Below are 18,811 nucleotides of genomic sequence, written 5' to 3'. Positions count from 1 at the left end.
GGACTTCCTGTACAGCTCGCCAAGTATCCATTCTGCTGAAATATGAAATCCGTTTCCTTCTAACCGGAATACTTTCCTCAATATGTCAACATGTATTTAGTCCAACACGTAACGTAATAACACAAATAACAAACCATATACGGTCCGTTTACGTCATTTCCTGACCTGCGCGTCCATCTCAGAGTACACGTGACTAGATGTTTACGACCGCGAGCCTCTCCTGCTTCTGACAACACCACACACAAGCCAATCGGTGCTCAGGGTTAGGCAGTACATGTCTCCAAAGCCAATGAGGACATGTGACCGACAACAATGACGACATGGCTTTGATTGACTGCTGTTCTAGCCTATGGAAATATTCGGTGAAATGAAGTTGATAACCTTTTTAGCCAATTTTTTTTTTTTTATTATTATTTTTTTATTAATAAGACAAACAACAAAATACAACACACCAGACAAAAAAAACAAACAAAAACAAAACAAAACAAAACAAACCAACATAAAACAGTCAGAGGTTTTTACAAATCATTGGCACAAAATTTCTCCATAATAAAGTAAGTTTTGGCAGCTTTCTTACTACTGATATCCTTGATTGTGGCAGAATAACGGTGCAGTTCATGTTTAAAGAGTACAATGTTCGGTTTAGATTTGGCCCATTTGTTTTTGTGAATGTTAAATTTCCCCAAACTCAAGACTAACTGACAGAAAAAACACAGGTCTTTGTCTTGGTCATCATAATAAATAAAAATATGTTTTTCCTGGAAATGAATCATTCTTCCTGTTTTCTCTTGCACAAAGTGTTGAACATCATTCCAAAAAGTTTTACTGTAAGTGCAATGATAAAACAAGTGAGAAATGGTTTCATCTTCAAGTCCACAAAAATCACATACATATTCAATATCTAATTTAAATCTTTCAAGGGTTTTCTTTGCAGGGTAGATTTGATGTAAAATTTTGAACGAGATTTCTTTCACCTTATTATTGAAACAGAATTTCTCACCAACCAACCAACCATGCTTTATTCCAGTTAATTTCTCCAAACTGTGCAGCCCATTTAGTTTGACCTCCAGGTAGAGTCTTGGTTTGTAAGCAGCTTCTCAAAAATCTGTTAGAGCAGGATCTTTTTGTAATATCTACTCCGCCCACAAAAATATCACAAGTATAATTTTGTGGGACAGCGATAATTCTTTCAGTCCCTTTAAGAAGCTGAAGCACACCCTGAGGTAAAGCATCAAAAACCACAGCATATTGATTCGGTGTGACTGGGAATTGAAATTTTAACAAAAATTCTTCATAAGAAAGTAAGAAGCCATGATCATTAATAAGTTGGTCAACTAATAAAATGTTATGCTCCATCCAGTCCTTGTAAAACAATGATCGTCTGTTTTTGTACAGAATGTCCTCATTATTCCAAATATAATAACTGGTTGGTGAGAAATTATGTTTGTACATCAGTTTCTACCTTTTAGCCAATAGTCAGAGGTTTCCAACGGTGTATGACACTAAGCTATCAGGTTTGGCTGTCCATAAACAAACTCCAAGCGTAACCGGCGTGCGCCCGGTGCGTAAAAGAGTTGAACCATATATCATTACGCACACGGCATTTTGGTACACGGTTGGTTCTTCTTCGACTTGACATATGACTTATAGCAAAATAAACAGATAGATAGATAGATAGATATGGCCAAACAAAAAATATATGGTTATATGTAATAATAATAATAATAATAATATTAATAATAATAATATGGTGTCAGCTTTCATTAGAGACAAAGGGGTTGTGAAGTAAGTGTTTGATTGTGGTTATACAGCGTTGGTAACCATGGTAACCAAGTGTCCATTTGGAGTCTCCAAAAAGGACCTGAGGAAAACGCATGGACATACCTGTTGAAAAATAACTCTGAAAAATTCATCTTTTGGTCTTTTGACTCCACATTTGGACTGCATGAAGCCAAGACCTGTGGCTGTGGCCTCATTGTGTCTATATCCTGCTGAGAGGTCCCTGAATGTCTGTACACATGTCATTGTAAAGACAAACCTATGGGCGAGTAAACAACCCCATCATTGTAACCTCTGCCACTCTTTGTCAGTAAGTCACAGAATCACACAGACACTTTTACAAGAATCCTGAGAGTGTTTCCTTTCCAATGATACCAGACACATCTCTGAGTCTCAAACTATGTGGGATCTGTGCTGCTCACAACTTGGGCATGTCATTTAGGCTAACAGCATAAAAAACAGTAAAACATCTGGTTTGGATTTAACGGTATCCCACAGGACAGAGACAGAATGTCACAAGATAACAGGCAGAACAGACACCACAGTAATGTAGTCATCCTGCTGCTCTGTGACTGAGTAGGAATGCTAATGTGGTTAGCTATACTGACTATACTGTCGCTAAGCTGCGAGTAATGTTATATAACTTGCTAACAGACAATATACTGTATGTACCGTTTGTTACACAAAACTTAAAGCTTGCCAGGAAGAAAAGTCTTATTTAGAATAAGAACTAGTGGTACACTTGTGCCCTCTTGTGGCTGAAATCAAAATCAAATCAAACATTTTTCCCCTGTTGTTGGCTCATAAACACAGAAGAGAAACATATTTAGATCAGAGTTAGAAACTGGATCTTCAGAGACTAAAATTCTTATTAACCTTTCAGAGCTTCCATGTCACAAGAATCAATCAATCACTCCACCAACCATCTCTCTACTTCTATGAACTTTGTAATGTGATGGGCAAAGTTTAGAACGGCGTACAGCTGAAGCACAGGACTGTTTAGTTAAGTCAGTGTCAATGTATGTGTGTTTATTTGATTTAAAATCATTCTTTATGTTCTATTGCAACAAAGAAAAGACTGCATAGACACACTGTAGATTTTGGACCCCAATCACATTTAAAGGGGATCTTTTAAAGTCTGTATAAAGTCAATTCATTGATTTACTTCTAAACATATTATACACGTTGGAAAATGGCTACAGAAAACATGTGAAAAGGCTGATAACTATGCGGTACTGAATTGTGGAGATGGAGCCTTAAACTGTTTCTCAGCTTCTCATTTTTCCTGATTTTCTGAGCCTGCGTACCCTTGGTCCCTCCCCTACTGTATAAGACCGAGAGTCCGCTCTCCTCAGTGGTTAACCTGCCTAGTGGCCAGATATTGTTACCACATCTAAGACTACTACTACAGTCTACAGTTAGCTAGTTAGCTGAGTTAGCCGTCGAGCTAGCAGCAGAAAGAGATATAGCGTCCATGTTTCGGGTAGAGGTGGTGACTTTGATTGACAGGTGACACTTGGTAGGGGGCGGGGTTTCAGCGAACTCGGCAGCCACGCCCACAGCGTTTGGGAGCAGAGAAAGAGGCTGATTTCTACACAACTTTGAAGCCTAATTTCATATATTTGGCAATTTTTTTAATCATTCAAATTTGGAAGGGTGGTTAACAACACACTTTTCTGTGGTATGTCAAACTCAGAACAATATTTATTCTTACTTTACACGGACTTTAATAGCCAATATGAAGAAGAGGACTGAATACAGCAAGTACCTGAATGACACATGACAAGTTGTGGTCCCTTTCTATAAAATATACTCTTATATGTAAGAAGAGCAGGCTACATTATAAATGTAGTTAAGGCTGCATCAGGCTGAGTCCCTTCACGACAAGACACAGAAGCTGCAGCAGCATCTCTTTCAGCTTCTGATCAGTCAAACGGAGAAGCTCAGTCACCCAGCAAAGCTCTCCTTCCTCCTGCAGGGAGACGGGCAACGGCTCTGGCAGACTGACCTGACCGTCCTCCATTAGACAACTCACCTGGACAACAAGAGAAGACACAGACAGACAGAGAGATATGTTCCTTAATGTTGTCGTGCTGAGATTAATACAGAAGCATTTAGAGTCAGTCCTTCCAGGAAATTATGAGTTTACAATCGCAATAATTAACACAAATTCAAAAAATGTCCACATTATTTGCAAGAGTTTGCAAGTTTTGCTAAATTACCACAACTTCTCTGCATGAAATGGCCAAATCAACAAGTGCTTGTGATTTGGACCCAATTCTCACATTTGGTGTTGTGGTAACTGACGTCATTGCAGCACATTCAAAAAGGTTTCAGGCACTTTCAGATGGACGATAGACAAATCTCATCCGCCTACAAAAAGTACGCCACAGATCGAGCAAAACAATTCCTAAATGTTCTCAAATGATGTTTGATTCAGTAAGTCTGAAGAATACAAGCTGATGTTCAGACAGCAAAGATGGACTTTATTTTTCATGTTCATGGATTTGTTTTAAAGCCATTATTGACTGATTTTATTGGTGCTAATATTGAGCTGAAATTTTATTTAATGAAGGCTTATAAATAGAACTCAAGCACAGTTTTACTGAAAATGTGTGTCTGTGATATGCAGTATTCTTTTTATCAAAGGAAGTGATATGACTCTTCATTGCTAGTTTTTTATTATTATAGCATTTTCCTTTGCTTGCCATTTTTCCAGATTCTCACAATTTTACCACAAAAAGAGCACATAAAAATGGTTATTCTTTGAGAACAGTATATGAGCCAAATATTTTTGGCTGCAATAATCACAAAAACACCCTGTGATATTCTGCAGGGATTGGCATGTAAATGTTGGTGAAGGAAACAAACCAGCTGCTGGAGAACTGTCAGTGTTGAACTGTCGGTGCTGCAGGCAGTCAGAAGAGCAGCAGCACCGTCTGGTAGACCTGAGGAGAATAAATAAACAGAGAAACATCTTTATTTCATTCATCATGTGCTGTAGATTCTGTCAAATCAGTTAGAGTCTGTCCTTACTGTCCAAGGCTGTGACCAGCAGATGAACAGCATCTCTCTGTTTGGAGGAGGCTTCACGAAGAAGAGCCATGAATGAAGAGACACTCTGAGACTGTGGACACTCAGTCATTTCTTTATCCAACTGAAGAGAGGAAACAGAGGAGGAGGTGTGTCAGCTGACAGGCTGCTGCTTTCTCCCTGAACTACAACTTTGTGTCTCCAGTTAGTGATAAAGTCAGAACTTAAACGACAGGTTCAGGTTGTTTCAGGTCTTCATACAGTACTTATGTGTATATGTGCTATTTATTCATTTTCAGACACCTCTGGATGACCACACAGAGCTTCACACAGGTTTTCACCCTGACTGTGGTTGTGTGGTTGTGGACATGAGTCTTACTGTTTCCTCCAGCAGCGTGAGAGCATCTCTGTCACGCACGATCTCACTGAGAGCTTTCAGCAGATTACGACGGCTCGACTGAGGAAGTGTTTCCAGCGGCTGCAGAAGAAGTGCTTTTGTTGATATTTCTGCAAGAAGAATCATCATGTTATAATATATATATATATATATATTATATATTCACGTTAAGTGTCAGTTCCTCATTATAAAGTGAAACCTATCCACGAGCATTGTCTACTACTACTCAGGGTCCTCCACGTCTGTATCTGTTCTGCTTTTTTCCTGTGGCATTCTGTGACCTGCAAGTACATGTTTTTTTAGGTTAAAGGTTAAAAGCCATATATAGTTAAAGGACCAGAGGCTGTTTTTCCAGATTGACCAATTGTTCAGAAGGTGGAGATTTTAGAGATAGGATTCAGGAAGCTATGTATTGTGTTGTTAAAACTGGGGTAGAGAGAGAGACCAGCACCAAGAGCTGTCTCAAGATTAGATATTTGACACTGTTCTCTTTTGTAATAAAATCTTTAAAATATACAAGTGAGACGTGTCAGCGGTGGTTTCCTTCTTCATCAACATATCAAGAGAAAACCATTATTAACTACATAACTGCCTCACTCCCCCGAGCCCCTTGTCAGACTCTTCAGAGCCGATGCAGTTGGGGCGGACTTGTCTCTCTCTGGAGGAATGTCAGCACCGCCTACGGCAGAACAGGTTTTTGTCCTGTGGCCAGGTCACTTTGTGGTTTCATGTCCAGTAAAAGGTCAGGCTCACCAGTAAGTCCAGAGGCCTCCATACACAGTCCAACTGCCAAACCTAGGGAATGAATCAGGAGATGGAGACGGCCCTGCGATGCCTGTCATCCCGCAACCTTGTTCCTGGTCCAAACAACTGTTTTCCACATGGGTGGAATATGCCCACAACATACTCCCAAGCTTAGCTACTGGACTCCCCCCCTTCCAATGCTCCCAGGGGTATCAACCACCACTCTTCCCAGTGCAGGAGTGGGAGGCCAGGGTTTCATCAGGTCAGGCCTTCCTTCACAGGCCCGCTCCACTCTGCTTCGCACTTGCAACCGCTATCGGAGGGACGCCTCCTCGCACTCCTGCCCCTCACTACACCCCTGATCAGAAAGTATGGCTTTCTACCTGAGATCTGCCTTTAAGGGTGGAATCCAGGGAGCTGGCTTTACGGTTCATGAGGAGTCGTCCCATCCACCTCCACCTACCTCACTCCATGAGGGTCCATCCCACATTCCAGATTTCACAGTTTAGACCTTTTAAGGAGAGTCCGCTTCAGCCATTGGGGGCACTCTAGCCTACACTGTCCCTGGAGCAGGGGGTCTTCTGTCATAGGGTCAGCTGTTTAGGACTGTTTTTGTTTTTTCTGTTCATCTGGTTTCATTTACTAACTCTTTTTGTCATTACAGATCTTGCCGCTCGCCTTCCTGCTATCAACTCATTCCCCTGCTGGCCCTTATCATCATTAGTTCTTCCACTGAGTCTCCATTTTATATACTGATCTTCTTCAGTTGTCCCCTGTCAGATTGTCTTGTTTCATGCCCCACTCGTGTCCTGCCCTTTCAGCTCAACCTGACACTCCCCTGAGATGCTAGAGGCACATAAACCAATCCTGCTGTTGATGTACAAGTCTCAGAAACTCAAACTAACCTTCTGCAAGGTCTGCCAGCGTCTTACAGGAGTCTCCATCTCCGTCGAAACTGATGTTCCCTGCAGAAGTATCCATGGTGTCAGTTTATTAGTTATTGGATATAACATGGAGTCAACAACAGTGACATCATTGTGACATTGAAGACAGAGATAAGCAGTAAACAATAAAAATCTGTTTAAAAGTTGAAAGAAAACAAAAAACAAACCTTCCATGATTCGTGGAGGAATTCCTAAAGGTGAAGCAGATGTTATGAAGTTATTGATTTGTCTCAGCTTGCTGTTATATTAACCTGTGATGTCGATCTGGATTTAAACACTAGACATATAAACACATAAAAAAACAAAAGCATGTAGCGTGCTCAGAGATTTGTCCATCAAATGCTCATGTATACAGTTAATTTTGATGAATTTGTGAAATTCATTTCCTTTATATTTAACATTGGAGACATCAGACATGATTTATGCAGGTGAGTAGAGACACAGTTACAGAAACAGAGTGATGTCTCACCCAGAGTCCCGCCCTCTGTGGTGATCTCCATCAGGCCATAAGCAAAGGTGGTGTCTTTGGGAACAGTGAAGCTCGCCTCCTCCTTCCTGTTGCCCTGATGGAACAAACACAGAGAGATGTTTACACTCACACATTTCATGAGTCTCACATCAGGATAAAATCCACATGAGATTTAAAGGATAAAGGGTCGTCCACACTAAGAGTGATAACTATAATGATAATTAAAGCTGCAAGCACTAAGGGCGTGATTTACTAAGATCCCAAATAGTGGGTACTAAATTGCTTGCACAGTGCAATAGATTGCACATTTTGTGTGCAGGTAATCTAAGAATAACTGTGTAAATGGAAACAGGAGCAACAGGTGCAGACAGCAGTATTTAAATGAGGGTTTTGTGTCTTAATGGAGAGTTTGGACGAGCAGAAAGCCGCAAGCGCAAAATGAAATGTGATCAGGTTCTAGTGGAAGAGGTTAATAATATAATACTAATATATTAGTTATAAGTTGAGAGAGTTATAACAAAAACAGATATTACCAGAAAAACCAACATATGGGAGATTATTGTGACAAAGTCAATGCTGTTAGTAAAATCAAAAATATTCCACTCCAAAAATATTAACACAGGTGGAAAAAATCCATCCTGTGTGTTTTTTGTCATTGTGCCTCCGTCTACTCATCTCCATAGTAACAGCCGGTTAATACCTGCTTTTTAAAGGTTTTATTTATAGACGCAGTCAGAGTCAGTAAAATTACCTTCAGGTTTGGTAAATCACAATGCGTGTGCTAAATAACATATTTGCATTTTCTCCTCCGTGTATTTTGCACACTGGGGTTGAAATGCCCCACTTTGCATATCCATTACGTTAAACATACTAAATGAACAGTGTGTATTATCTTGCACAGTTGAAAGACAAACCTCAGTGCGCTGCGTTAGTAGATCAGCTTGTATATTTTTTGCAGGTAATGTCAAGTTTGCACACGTTTTTACACAGGCAGACATTTAGTAAATCAGGCCGAAGAGTGATAACTGTAATGATAATAATATGAACATCCACTAACACTAGAGTTGGGTTAGTTTTCTTTTTCTTTTCCTCTGTCAAAAATCTGTCCATCTTCTACTCTACATGTTTTTCTTCTTGAACTTGACAGGCTTGCTTCTGAGTGTCAACATATTCTCATCATAAAAACAGACTGTGACCCCGATCATCTGCTGGTTAGAGGTTAGAGGAAGAAAAAAACACAAATACTCACCAACAGCGACAGCTTGAATATTTTACTCAACACCGCCCAAAATGACCCGCTCCTTGTAGCTTTGACATTAAATGTGACAGGAGCGGTGTTGTAGACCATCTCATAAACACAAGTCAGCTTCGCTTTCTTCAGATTGAGGTCTTTCAGCAACTTCATCTTCATCTTCCTGTAAAGACAGTCAGAGAACACAGAGGAGAGGAGGATGAGGACAGTGTTTGATAACCACATGTGAGGGATCACTGCAAAAAATGTGTTTATGTATATATTCTGTATAAATTTATCAGATTATATTGGAATTCTTTTACTCCCTAATATCATTATCTGCATATTGATCACTCTGAGACAAACACAAACTTACTTGTCTACCAGTCTTTCCAACTGCTTGGTGTCCACTGTCTTTTTCTTCAGAGTGAAGGAGGACACTCCGTCCACAGTGTCCATCGATGCATTTACTTTCATTTCTATTTGAGGTACATCAGCTCCTACTTCTACAGAGCCTTCACCACTTGTGTCTCTCTGGATCTTAAAATTCTCCACCAGAACCTCGTCTGTGACACCTGCAGGGACATTTTACTTTAGTATTTCCGAACTTTTTCTGTGCATGCATGTTTATGTAAAGTATATTCACTCAAATATTGTACTGATGTACACTTTGAGATATTTTTACTTGAGTATTTCCATTTTATACTACTTAATACACACATATTACATGATGGCTATAGCTAGAAGTAAGATTTTATAGTAAAAAACATGATGATCCTATTCAATACAAATAAGAAACTGATGATGCTTTAATTTTAAGTGCAAGACTAAGTAATTGTTCTGTGTTTTTGGTGTCTTTACGGCTCTTCACATGTAGTTTTATGTTACACACCTGGGGTAAAGTCCGGCCCCTCTAGCAGGTCGGGCAGTGTTTTATTGATGATCCCGTACTTGGTGATACCAAAGAAGTTCCTTCTGACTCGCACTAAAGTCAGCATCTCAAACTTCTGGTTGACATTTCCATTGTAGTTGAGATCCTTCTCAGCACCCAGGCGCTTCACAACTGTTTTGGATATATCTCCAAACATCTTTGTGTCCAAACAAGTCCCTGTTACTATCTGTCAAACAGAAACTGGCAAGAAGGAAACTGTTTAAAAACCAAAGTTTCAGATTCTAACTCTTAAAAAAAGTCAAAAATCCAGCTAGCAAAGCAGAAAGATCACTGCATGAAGAGGAGAAAACCTACACCGAGTCTTTACTGTGTTTCCTGTTAAAGTTGAGCTGCACACACACACACAGAGGAGCTTTCTGAGCTTGACTGAGGGCGAAGCTCAGACACGGAAAAATATATATACACACACACACGCGCACACACACACACGAACACACACACACACACAGGTTCTTTCCGAGTTGGAGTTTGACTGAGGGCGGGGCTCAGATAAGGAAAAATACACCCACACACACATACACACATAGCATAGAAACATAGTCATACAGGAAATGAACAATCTGGGTAAACAAAATAAAAGTCTAACTATTTCCTCTGGTTATTGTGTGTGTGTGTGTGTGTGTTTAACCAAAAGTCTGCTTTGAATCAGTAGTTTACTGAACTTTCATAACATTCAGTTGTTTTCTTTTTAAACTTATACCTCCATCACATCTTCATAACTCCTGCTCCCCCAATCCCCCCCCCCCCAAACATGAAGCTGGAGCAGCAACTAAATTAATAATTCACAAACAGTTAGAGCCAAGTTATGACCTTTTCTTTGTATGCTTACTGTTCTGTCTTTGTCTTTTACTTCCTCTCCTTTCTTCTGAATTGAAGTTTGGATATTTGCTTATTACTATTTTCCCTTTCTCTCTCTCTCCTGAGGTCGTACTCATGTCATTTACTGACACACGCCACTTCACATATATTTTTGTGATAACATTGCCTGCTTTGTAGATAAACTCTTAAGATTTAAAGTATGTTACTTTTGTGTCTGTGTAGATATATTTCATGCAAGTTGTTATTGCTGATGTTTTAGTTGTTAGCTGTAAGGAGAGATACTTCATGGATACAAGAGTCTGGGTTAGTTGTAACATGTGAAGAACAGGAGAAAGTGGTACTGGTGTATGCTTCACTGATAACATGTACAGGTTGAACAGTGATGATAATGTCAGTTATGATATTGATCTATGCTGCGGACAGAAAGACACTGGATAAGCTAATCAAGGAGGCCAGATCTATCGTGGGACCTGTCATCACTGAGCTGGTGGTGAGAGAAAGGAGAACAATGGCCAAGCTGTCATCTCTGATAAACAACATCTCCCAGCCCATGTGGGACACTCTGACTGCACTGGAGCGCTCCTTCAGCAAGAGACTCCTTCACCAACCTCGACAATTAGGTCAGTGGTCTGTGTGGTTTACTGGGAGCAGTGCTGCTTGTATGATATGACAGCTGCTGGGAGGAAGGACCTGCGATATCTCTCCTTCACACTTTGGGTGAACGTTTTATTAATGCGTTAACTTTGGCAGCCCTAATGTATACATACATATAAACAGACACACACACACACACACACACACACACACACACATAAAGTTTAACAAGTAATGAAGTAGTTCTGGTTTAGTGTTTATTTTGAGGAATTGACTAGTTTAGTTGAGTTTTTATTTGGTTTTAGTCTTAGTTTTAGTGTTTCAGGTATTAGGAGGAAAGCCTTGATTAGTAGAAGCTGTAAAGGATGAAATAATGCTGACACTGAGGTCAAATGAGCTGTGTTTGTGGTCTCTCTACTGGTACTAGCCCATTATCTCAACAAGTCAAACTGAGCTTCCTTCTGGCTGATGATAGCCGTCATGTCGGCCTTCTCCTGGCTGACCTGGATCCAGGGATCGGACTACTTCTTCTTTTTGTTTCAGTTTCTGTTTCTGTAACCCTAACCCCTAACCCTAACCCTGAGCACAATACAGTAAAAATTGAGAAAATGAAAAAAAAAAAACTAATACTAAGCTAGTTTTTATTTAGTTTTCGTTTTAACAAAACTCTCTTTTTTAATTTCAATTAACTCAATTATTTTTTCACTGCTAGTTTTAGTTTTAGTGTTAGTTTTAGTTAACTACCTACAGTAACTCTGACACACACACACACACACACACACACACACAAATATATATTAGGACTGTCAAAGTCACCGCGCGCCCGTCTGACCCTTGTCCCGGCCTGTAGTTTGGAAACAAGGAAGCGATGCTGCAGTAACATTTAGGAAAACAAACAGAAATATAGAAAGAAAGGATCTTATGAGCGGGAAATTCAGCTCCTAACCCCAGGGGTTAATTTGAGCCGGATCCTGCCGGAACAAGATCCGGCACCTCTCAATTTTGGCCTCCCTGTGTTCCGGTACTTATTTGGGCAGATCCGGTACCTCTCATTAAAAGAAAAAAAAAAAGACATCTTAAAATGTTTAAAATAAAATAATAATATGCATATATTAATTTACAGAACAAAACCCAAGAATTTCATGTTGTTTATTAAGATTTAACGCCATTTGAAAGAATTGGAGATCTGTTGACGCACTGAAAAACTGGGCTAGCAAACTCAACGCCTCTGACACAAAAAAAAGAAAAATGAAATTAGCTGCATCTGAGGAGCAGAGAGGAAAAAACTGTTACTATTTCAACGCAAACATGTCAAAAAGACAGTTACAACATTCAGAAGAGTGTGTCACTACCTCCTCCCGTCCCGTAGGTGGAACAGCGTGCATTAAGAGGTTAAATTTACTTTTCTTTTTTCAAAAAGAAGGAAGAGTTGAATGACACTTCAAAACGAGTCAGAAAAGCCTCCACAAGCGACGACGAGGGCAGCTGCAGCAGTCATGTTGATGGTCAAAACCGGCTGCAGCAGGAGGCTAGCACTGCAACAGCTAGCCGGATTCACCAACGGCTATCCGGGTACACCGACGGCTAGCCTGGTTCACCAACGGCTATCCGGGTACACCGACGGCTAGCCAAGCCGGGGCAAGAGGCTGGCACCATGGCATGGCAACGCTAGCCGGGTTCACCAACAGCTAGCCGGCACCGACGACTATCCGGGTTCACCAACGGCTAGCCAAGCCGGGGCAGGAGGCTGGCACCGTGGCAACAGCTAGCCGGGTTCACCAACGGCTAGCCAAGCCGGGGCAGGAGGCTGGCACCGTGGCAACAGCTAGCCGGGTTCACCAACGGCTAGCCAAGCCGGGGCAGGAGGCTGGCACCGTGGCAACAGCTAGCCCGGTGTTACAAATCAACTGGTTTTCACGTTAACTGGTTACCTTTGTTTGTAAACATTAGGTCTCTGTCACCGCTACTGCAGATGTTCCAGTCACGGAGAGAAAATGTAGCTGACCTCGCGAATGCCTGAATGCACGTCCATATATATATATCTGATGATCTCTCGCTGCACCTGCTTAATCCAAGCATGATGCCTCATGTTGTGAAGTACAGTTGTGGGATCCAAAATACCGGACACCATATTCTGTATACGTGTTCAAATAAAAATAAATAAATAAAAAGTCACCCGACACGGGATTTGAACCAACTGCAAAATATTCTCAGCCTAGTGATTTACCATTAGGCCACGTATCTACACAGCAAGTCCTTGTCATAAGTGACACTGACCACTGTTATTGCAATGATATTACTTTAGCACTTTACAGGTCCAGCTTGTTGCACCTCTGAAAAACATTTCACGATGATCAAAGATCACGTTTGGTAAAGGTGGTCGAGGAAAATCACGCATTTGATGTTTTAGACACGTTTACGTCCGTGTGTTGTAAATCATGTTGGAGCAACAGTGTGTAAAATAAAACAATTTGAAGTCGAGCAACGTGTGGCATATAGGATATCCACACATATTGGCATACTCAGTTATAAAATCATTCATCACATCACTTGTTGATTTGAGGAAGTTTTGACTGAATGGATGGATGGGTAGTGGAGCGAGGAAAGCAATATGACCAAATATGAAATTGAGCCTAAAAGATCATTTTTGTTTCCTGTGGCTATTTAGTTAGATAGGATTGATATATGTTTTGTTCTCCCACTCTGAGTCTGGTTCTGAGGTTTCTTCCTGTTAAAAGAGAGTTTTTTCTCTCCACTGTCACCAAGTGCTGCTCATGTGGGAATGTTGGGTCTCTTTAAAATGAAAACCTGAAGAGTTCGGTTTAGACCTGCTACTCTAGGTGTAAAGTGCCTTGAGATGACTTTGTTGTGATTTAGCGCTATACAAATGAAGATAGATAGATAGATAGATAGATAGATAGATATCCGCTCGACTTCAAATTGTTTTATTTCTATACACTGTTGCTCCAACATGATTTACAACACACGGACGTAAACGTGTCCAAAACATCAAATGCGCGATTTTCCTCGAACCACCTTTACCAAACGTGATCTTTGATCATCGTGAAATGTTTTTCAGAGGTGCAACAAGCTGAACCTGTAAAGTGCTAAAGTGTTATCATTGCAATAACAGTGGTCAGTGTCACTTATGACAAGGACTTGCTGTGTAGATACGTGGCCTAATGGTAAATCACTAGGCTGAGAATATTTTGCAGTTGGTTCAAATCCCGTGTCGGGTGACTTCTTATTTATTTATTTTTATTTGAACACGTATACAGAATATGGTGTCCGGTATTTTGGATCCCACAACTGTACTTCACAACATGAGGCATCATGCTTGGATTAAGCAGGTGCAGCGAGAGATCGTCAGATATATATATATATATATATATATATATATATATATATATATATATATATATATATATATATACATATATATATGTGTATGTATATATATATATATATATATATATATATGGACGTGCATTCAGGCATTCGCGAGGTCAGCTACATTTTCTCTCCGTGACTGGAACATCTGAGGCCTGTACTACGAAGCTGGATTAACCTATCCAGGATCTCTCTCCGTTACCTGGATTGATTTAACCAGATCTTCGCAGTCCAGGATAAGCGGTACTACGAAGCTGGATATCAACTCGGTAAATCAACCCAGGGTTTTCCCATCTGGATCTCTGCGCGTTCACATAAAGGGGAGGTGTTTGCAGCGTCTGACCAATCACAAACATGCAGAAACCCTGCAGAGCAGCCTACTTTACCCTTTACCATGGAGGAGCAGACAATTATTCTTCATAAATATGAAGAATTCAAACATCATCCAGGCCAAAAGCAACACTGTTGCTGCAGCAAAAGCCAGCAAGGAATGCTGGCAGAAAATTGCCGACTCTGTTAATGTGTAAATTCATGAGATCATACAATATTAATATATCAGACAATATAAACGGACAGCACTCTGATCACACAATGTCACTTTATTACGACACAGACGTTTGGGGCAGAGCGCTTCCTCAGTGCCCTTCCTTTCATAGAGACATTAAGTTAGTTTAATATTCAACATTCAAAATACAAACCTATTATGCGCTTCAACCATTTGAGTGAATGATTTCAAACCAACTGTATAACATACAGAATAATATCCCCCACGTGCCTCAATGATTATTTTTTAAATATATATTTTGGCCAATTAAAAAATTGCATCTATCCCTAAAAACTATTTCTCTCCTAAGCGCTCCTCTCACGATCCGCGCACCAGTGTTGACAGGATCTTTTAAGAATGGGCAGGTCATTTTCTAAGAGAGCTGATTGGTCAGGAGGTGGTGCTTTTGTACTCATTGATCTCTTATCCAGAACATAACCTGCTCCGGAGCAGGTTAGCCGTTCAGCATAAGTTACCATGGTGATTTACCCCGGTAAGAAGTGAACCAGCTTCGTAGTACGGAAAACCCAGGGTTAACCCTGAAGTTACCTCGATAAGAGAAAATCCAGCTTCGTAGTACAGGCCTCTGCAGTAGCGGTGACAGAGACCTAATGTTTACAAACAAAGGTAACCAGTTAACGTGAAAACCAGTTGATTTGTAACACCGGTACAACAGCCGGAGCAAGAGGCGGGAACCCTGGCATCCGCTAGCCCGGTACAACAGCCGGAGCAATAGGCAGGTACCCTGGCACCAGCTAGCCCGGTACAGCCGGAGCAACAGGCGGGAACCGCGACATCAGCTGGCTTGGAGCAGGAAGATTGAGAAGGGGAAGAGAGGCATTGAGCGGAGAGGAGTGTGGGACGTCCAGCGACATGCTCGTGATGTGGGGTGTTTTGGACAACTAAATATGGTGAGTCTACTGTCTATTAATAGGCCGCCGTGCCAATCTTTGAATAATAATAATAATGGAAGATATGTGTGATTTACGTTAGACCTGTTGACTGTATACTGTAAGTCCCACCTGTGGTGATGTGGGCATTGGCCTGTGCTGTGCGGAGTATAGTCTAAAATGATTGTAAATGATCGTCATAACATTTATATCGTGGATATTATTTGAAATTGAGGCTTGTAAGTCCCACAGCGTGGTGAGTGGGCATTTTCATGTTGTTTTCAGCACGTTTTCTTATACGTCCCGGGACCTGAGCCCGTCTCGTCATCCCTGAGCTGATGAGCCCTTATGATTTACAAATTAAGCACTGCCTAACCCTAACCCTAACCCCAGATGTTCAGTCTACAAGACCAAAGTGATTTACATTACGGAGAACGTCGAGTCTCAAATAGCAGCCGATACAGAGAGACGTCCTCCTGCTCGTCTATGGCAGACCTCACGAGGTGCGTGCGTGTGTGTCTAATGTTGTTGGTCATGGCAGATGTTTAAGGCCCTGCCCTCAACTTAAATCTTTTAACAACATAATAATTATACATGCAGTTCTATTTTGCTTTGAGATTTGCTGATTTTTAGTAGATTAAGATGTGATGAATTTGAATGAATGACTGTGCTTCAGTCTAAAGGCCTGCAGTGCCATCTAGTGGCCGTTTTAAGAAGCGCACCAACATGATTCATGATTTGTCTCATGAGTCTTTGCTTTTTGATGTTTTTCTTATATTATTATTTTAAACAAAGTGGCTCCTTGACTATTTGACAAATAAAAGTACAATAAACCCCTGAAACTTTTCATTTATTTTATATTATTTTATTTATTTATTATTAAACTATATATACAGATATTTACAGATATATAGTTTTTATTATAGGATACATGATTATTTATAAAAAATATATGATTTAATATAAAAATATGATTTAATATAAAATATATGATTTACTATAAAAATATGATTTACTATAAAAATATGATTTAATATAAAAATATATCATTTACTATAAATATATAATTTACTATAAAAATATTATTTTTAGTATTTACATTATTTTAGTTAGTTGAGCCAGCTCCTGAAACAAACCAACAAACATCAATGAATCATTAGATTCTGTGTTTAAAAGTGAAACTCTGAAATAAATAACTATTAAATAGCTTAGTCAGATGTGAATGTTCGTACCTGTAGTTTAGCATTTTGCTGTTCCAGGAGCTCCAGACGTTCTCTCTGCAGCTCGTGTAATTTCTCCAATTCGGCCATTTCCTCTGCTTCCTCCTCTGAGAGACGTTTCTCCAGAGCTTCATATTCAGCTTCCTTCTGGCTGATGATCACCATCATGTCGGCCTTCTCCCGGCTGACCTGCTGCAGCTTCCTCTCCAGGTCAGCAGCAGCCTCTTTCTCTTTAAGAAGCTTGCTCTGCCATTCAGTGTTTATTTTAGTGACTTCCTGTTGGAGGGATTGCTTCAGGGATCGGACTTCTTCTTCTTTTTGTTTCAGTTTCTGTTTCGTCTCCCAGCGCAGGCCGTACATCTGCTTCTGAAGCTGCTTGGTGCCTCCCTCCATGTCACTGAGATTTTGATTGGCCTGAGTCAGATTTGCGATCTCTTCCTTCATGTGTTTCTCTTTCTTGAGTCGCTCATGTTTGACTTTCAGATTTTCTCTCAGCAGCTCCTGTTCTTCCTCCACTCTGGATTTTCTCTCTGCTTCCTCCTGTAAGAGATGTTTCTCCAGAGCTTCGTATTTCATTTTCCACTCAGACTCATTTGTCTTGATGGTGATCTCATTTTGGCTCAGTTCAGCCAGACTGTCCATCAGCTGCTTCTCTTTCTGGCTGATGATCGCCGTCATGTCGGCCTTCTCCTGGCTGACCTGCTGCAGCTTCCTCTCCAGGTCAGCAGCAGCCTCTTTCTCTTTAAGGAGCTTGCTGTTTAGTTCAGTGACTTCCTGTTGAAGAGATTGCTTCATAAATTGAACTACTTTTTCCTTTTCAGTCAGTTTTTCGTTCATCTCCCAGCTCAGATCGTACATCTGCCTCTGAAGCTGTTTTGCATCTTCTTCCATGTCACTGATCTTTTTATTGGCCTGAGACAGATTAGCGATCTCTTCCTCCATGTGTTGCTCTTTCTGGAGTCGCTCATCTTCTGCTTTCAGACTCAGTTCCTGTTCTTTCTCCACTCTGGACTTTCTCTCTGCTTCCTCATCAGAGAGACGTTTCTCCAGAGCTTCATATTTAGCTTTGTTCTGGCTGATGATCACCATCATGTCGGCCTTCTCCTGGCTGACCTGCTGCAGCTTCGTCTCCAGGTCAGCAGCAGCCTCTTTCTCTTTAAGAAGCTTGCTTTGCCATTCAGTGTTTATTTTAGTGACTTCCTGTTGGAGAGATAGCTTCAGGGATTGAGTTGTTTCTTCTTTTTGTTTCAGTCTTTTGTTCATCTCCCAGCGCAGATCATAAAACCGCTTCTGAAGCTGTTTTGCATCTTCTTCCATGTCACTGATTTTTTTATTGGCCTGTTTTGCGACCTCTTCCTCCTGTAAGAGACGCTTCTCCAGAGAGGAACCCAGGAGTGATTGCTTCAGGGATTGAACTTCTATTTCTTTTTCTTTCAGTTTTTCGTTCATCTCCCAGCGCAGATCGTACAGCTGCTTCTGAAGCTGCTCCTTCTCCTTCTGGCTCATGATCTCCGTCATGTCGGCCTTCTCCTGGCTGACCTGTTGCAGCTTCGTCTCCACATCCTCCTGCTGATGTTTTTGGTCAGCAGTGATGGAGAGTTGGACAGATTGCTTCAAAGATGGAACAACTTCTCCCTTTTGTTTGAGTCTTTTGTTCATCTCCCAGCGCAGGTCATAAAACTGCTTCTGAAGCTGCTTGGTGCCTCCCTCCATGTCACTCAACTTTTTATTGGCCCGAGACAGATTTGCAGCCAAAGTGTCTTTTTCATTGAGCAGTTTGGTTCGTTCCTGCTCGCTGCTCATCT

General features: G+C 40.8%; 1 protein-coding gene and 1 long non-coding RNA gene across 2 annotated transcripts in view; both read right to left on the bottom strand.

Moving 5' to 3' along the window:
• Nucleotides 1–15,771, bottom strand: part of LOC128379918 (uncharacterized) — a 28,184-nt gene extending 12,413 nt beyond the window's left edge. Inside the window, exons 1-3 of the mRNA XM_053339557.1 lie at nt 15,664–15,771; nt 9,490–9,715; nt 8,974–9,172 (exon numbers count right to left, since the gene is read on the bottom strand). Of these exons, the coding sequence (XP_053195532.1) occupies nt 8,974–9,172; nt 9,490–9,715; nt 15,664–15,771 (533 nt within the window). The remainder of the gene's footprint in view (nt 1–8,973; nt 9,173–9,489; nt 9,716–15,663) is intronic.
• Nucleotides 5,310–7,094, bottom strand: LOC128380181 (uncharacterized). Its single transcript, XR_008323474.1, has 3 exons — nt 7,065–7,094; nt 6,859–6,918; nt 5,310–5,319 (listed from the first exon to the last, which is right to left on the bottom strand). It is a non-coding gene; the product is annotated as an uncharacterized LOC128380181 (long non-coding RNA).
• Nucleotides 15,772–18,811: the final 3,040 nt, after the last annotated feature.

Source organism: Scomber japonicus, chromosome 19 (assembly GCF_027409825.1).
Source record: "Scomber japonicus isolate fScoJap1 chromosome 19, fScoJap1.pri, whole genome shotgun sequence".
NCBI lineage: Eukaryota > Metazoa > Chordata > Actinopteri > Scombriformes > Scombridae > Scomber > Scomber japonicus.
Note: the sequence above shows the minus strand (reverse complement) of the source record. Positions and strands in the feature narration are given on the sequence as shown.